Raw genomic sequence first — 3832 nt, 5'->3', positions numbered from 1 at the left:
GGCTGCCGCTCCCAAGTGGGGCCAGTGCGGCGGACAGGGCTGGACCGGTCCCACCACCTGCGTCGCCGGCTCGACCTGCCAGGCCCAGAACCAGTGGTACTCCCAGTGCCTGTAAGCGCCCGACGGTGCCTGGCGAGCGGTTCACCGCGGTTTCTCCGTGGGCGATGAGAAGCACGAAGTCAAAGACGAACGGCGAGGGTCTCAAAAGAGGAGCCGTCCCGGCTCAGTACATGTATCTCCTTTCTTGCCTTTATTTGTACATGCTTCCGAGTCGTCGGTCTAGCCATGCCGGCGCTCAGTAAATATATGTCTATACATTGCCTCTGTGTCTTTTCTACAGTGCATCGTGATTTATAGTACCCACATGATCTATCTGGTCCTTGGTTTCTTGACTGCGGAATCCCGAGCGCCACTGATCCGAGGGAACTCGATCTGCTGCCCACGAGACGTAACGACCAGCAGCTGCTCCACGGTACTTCATCAAGATGTATAAGTCCCTCGGGATTTTCTACTGCCAAGTTTTGCCCCGGAAAGCCAACTCTTCCCCAGTGTAAAACTATGGTTCTTGAATCGTGTGGTGCGGCGATGCCGCATCCCTGCATCCTCACACCTGAGAGGCACAGAGATGCGGGGACACTGGAAGACCTCGGCTCCTAGATTCTCGAATGCCAGCCACGGCAGTCAGACAGTCGGGCACCACTGCATGGAAAAGAAACGCAACACGAAGCTGATCGTGAAAAGGCGGTCGTTCATCCAGACATCGCTACCGAGACGGCGAGGCAGTGTCTCCACAGCCACACGCGTCCAGTCGCTTCATCCTCCTCTGCACACACACTAGACCCACGGCGGGCTGCCACGCCGCGACCAAAATGGACAGTAAGATGTACTTGACTACCCGGTACCCCTAACGCCTGTCCTATTTTTCCAACTAATCCCATGGCCTCCTTCCCGTCTCCTGCTATCCGTCGCGTCCCCACTTCAGACTCCTGGTACAGCCAAACAAAATACCCCGCGAAATGCTTAGACGGTCTTAGGACCACCCGTTCGTGTTGACGCCCTGGTTCCCCGTATCCATGCCCATGTTCAGAAACGCATCAATCTCGCCCATCCCGTCCGTCTCCAGCGCCGTCATGAGCTCCAACTGTTGTTCTTGACTCAGGCTACCCTGTCGCTCCGCATTCCAGCCTGCCGGGGGCCCACCGAAAGGACCCAGGTTGAACTGCCCAATGCCGAGCCCGAGCTCAGGAGCATTGGTGTAGTTGTGTGCGTGGGATCCGTCGTTGAAGAAGCTGTTGCTCATGGGGGTGAAGTTATACGGCGTGATGAAGGGCGGCGGCGGCGAGAACCAATCCGTGATGCCACTAGGTGTAGGCAGCGGACGTTGCTGAACGTGCGGCGGAGGAGGCGGCACCACGAACGTGGGCCCGCGCTGAGGAGGATGGGGTTGCTGTCCTGGCTGCGTCATCTTGGGCGGTGGAGGCGGCGGCGACATGTTGGTGCTTATCGCATTCATCGACGGCGTGAATGACATGGCTGGCGAAGATTGCGGCATCGTAGGCGTGGCACTCGAAGGTGGTGAAATTGTCGACGTCGTACTGCCAGGAGTACCAGCATTCAACTGGTTCGCACCGAGCGACTCCGGAGGGGTGGGAAGATGGCCAGAATGCTGCGCCGGTGTCGACATTGAGGATGCATATCCAACGGGCGTGTTGCCAGGCGGCGTCTGGTCATCCAGGGGCAGCTCTGGAGGATAAGCTGAAAATCGTCGGCCAAGCTGATCTGTGGAAGGACCCATAAAGATCGAATTGGAACGGAAGGTTGGGTGAATTGGTTGATAGTTCGCTTCGTATCCGAAGTGATTCATTGCTTCGGGGGTGGCATCGAATACGGTTCCAAACTGGGGCGCATTGACCTTGAACGAGGGCGCAGTAGACGCCGAGTTGTCGGAACCCTGGGGAGAGTCCGTATCGAAGATGGAGGATGGCGTGTTGAGATGGCTGGAGGAAGCAACTGTGGAGGTGTCGCGAATGTCGTAGACCTGGAGACAGGCTTTGGCGAAGACGGAGTACAAGTTGGAAGCCGATTCCGAACCGGGCCACCGTTGAGCGCACTGTTCTTGATCGACAATGTCAAGCGCAACCTGAACCAGCTCATCAACTTCTTCTCGAGAATGTGCCTGCCGAACTTCGGGGTACGAGACCGCCCAAAGCATTGCGTTCAGAGCCATAAAGAGAGTCAACAAGAAAATCCAGGTAATGTCGACAGCCGCCTTTTCCATTTGCTGTTTAGACAGGTTGATGATGTACGCGGCGCCCTCATAGCAGATCAGGGCGGCTCGGCCAGATGGCTTGGGTATTTGAGGAGATGGCCGGTGAAGGAAAATGCGCATCTGGTGAGCTCGGCCAGTGAACCTATGCATTGTTAGCAGCTTCAACCTGAGCTGGCCATATCGAACTAACCAAGGTTTACACCAAGCTGGGTTCTCTGGTGATTGGTCCACCCAGTCTTGTATGTCCTTTTCCATCTTGCTGAACCAGGGATGTGTCTCGTTCTTGGGCTCAGGGCGTTTCTTCTCATAGAGAAACCGCTTGATCTCGGCTTGCGCCATCCTCATCTTGAAAAAGTGCAACGCGACAAGCTTCTTCTCACTGGGCGGAGCAGGGAGAATGCCTTCCTCAGTGATGTACTCGTCGTCAACAGTGGCAAAGGGCTCGACGTCCAGATAATCGTCTCCCTTCGATATGCCGTTCGGGCGTCCCATGCTATGAGCGAGGCCGAATTCCATTGATGCGGTGACATATGAGAGCCGGCGTCGCATATCGAGGGTCAGGGGGTCTATGAGGCCTAACGAATAGTCGGCCGATATCGTCTTCTCGTCGGTAAGTCCCTCGGCCTGACATATGCGCGTTGCCATGCCCACAACATGGTAAATGGCCATTCGCGTGGGAGTAAGCATCGAGTACTGCCCGATGAGGGCTAGGCACTGCAGAGTCCTCAAGTCTTTGGATCGGATCACAATCTCAAAATACTCCATGGCGGCCAGGTAGTAGCTGTCGGCAAGTCCAGCGTACTGGATATCGAGCTTCTGAAGGCTAATGGCGAAGACCATCCGGACGATGAAGTTTTTGTAGGAGCACGTTCCACCGGCGAAGACTTCTTCCAGATCTTTGAGAAACTGTTTCTCGTGCAAGGTAGGCCAGAAGACTTGAGCTATGCAACATATTAGTTTCTTGAATGCGAGCAGAACGAGGCGGGGGTCGACGCACATCTCTGGCAAAATATGTCGACAAGCCGATCGGCGACCTGGCGCGCGGGCAGTGAAGTGGCGGGGTGTGCGCTTGTGGTGGGATAGCTCTTCTTTCGCTTGGTGGGTTTCGCCATGACAATCGATTGCATGCGTGTCTGTCGTCTCGCTCTCACTTCAGGAATGAGCTCAGATATGCGCTTGGAATCGGTGAAGACTTTGGCTTGTTCCATGAGCAGGCGGGTCATTGCGATGCCGCTGCTGGGACCTAGGTATCGCGGCGTTTCTTCAGACTCTGAAAGTCGTACGAGTCCGCCAGGACGCACAAAGTCTTCATTGCTGCGCGGGTGGTCGTTGTCCTCGTCGGTGTACATGCTCAAATTCGTTCTCTAATTGTCGGACCTTTTCCTGGAGCTTTGACTACATAGTTGCGACCAATCTTTCTGCCTTTTGTCGCATCATAGTATTCGCACACGGAGCCGGATCGCTCGCACGGCAAGCAGCGCGGTAGTGTTGGATCGCATCTTGGTTTTTCCTCTAGAGAGTCTTAACTGGTCAGTATTCGCCTGTGGGGATTTCTTTTGACTG

At 55.5% G+C, this 3832-nt stretch overlaps 1 protein-coding gene across 1 annotated transcript; it reads right to left on the bottom strand.

Annotated features, from left to right (window-relative positions):
* Positions 1-1030: 1030 nt before the first annotated feature.
* Positions 1031-3618, bottom strand: VDBG_06332 (fungal specific transcription factor domain-containing protein; the record flags this gene model as incomplete). The annotated part of the gene is made up of 2 exons (XM_003003843.1): positions 1031-3210; positions 3267-3618. 2 exons carry the CDS (start codon positions 3616-3618, stop codon positions 1031-1033), a joined length of 2532 nt encoding a protein of 843 aa, XP_003003889.1.
* Between the last annotated feature and the right edge of the window lie 214 nt (positions 3619-3832).

This window comes from Verticillium alfalfae, genomic scaffold, assembly GCF_000150825.1.
Source record: "Verticillium alfalfae VaMs.102 supercont1.7 genomic scaffold, whole genome shotgun sequence".
Lineage (NCBI taxonomy): Eukaryota > Fungi > Ascomycota > Sordariomycetes > Glomerellales > Plectosphaerellaceae > Verticillium > Verticillium alfalfae.
This window is presented reverse-complemented; position numbering and strand designations above follow the sequence as displayed.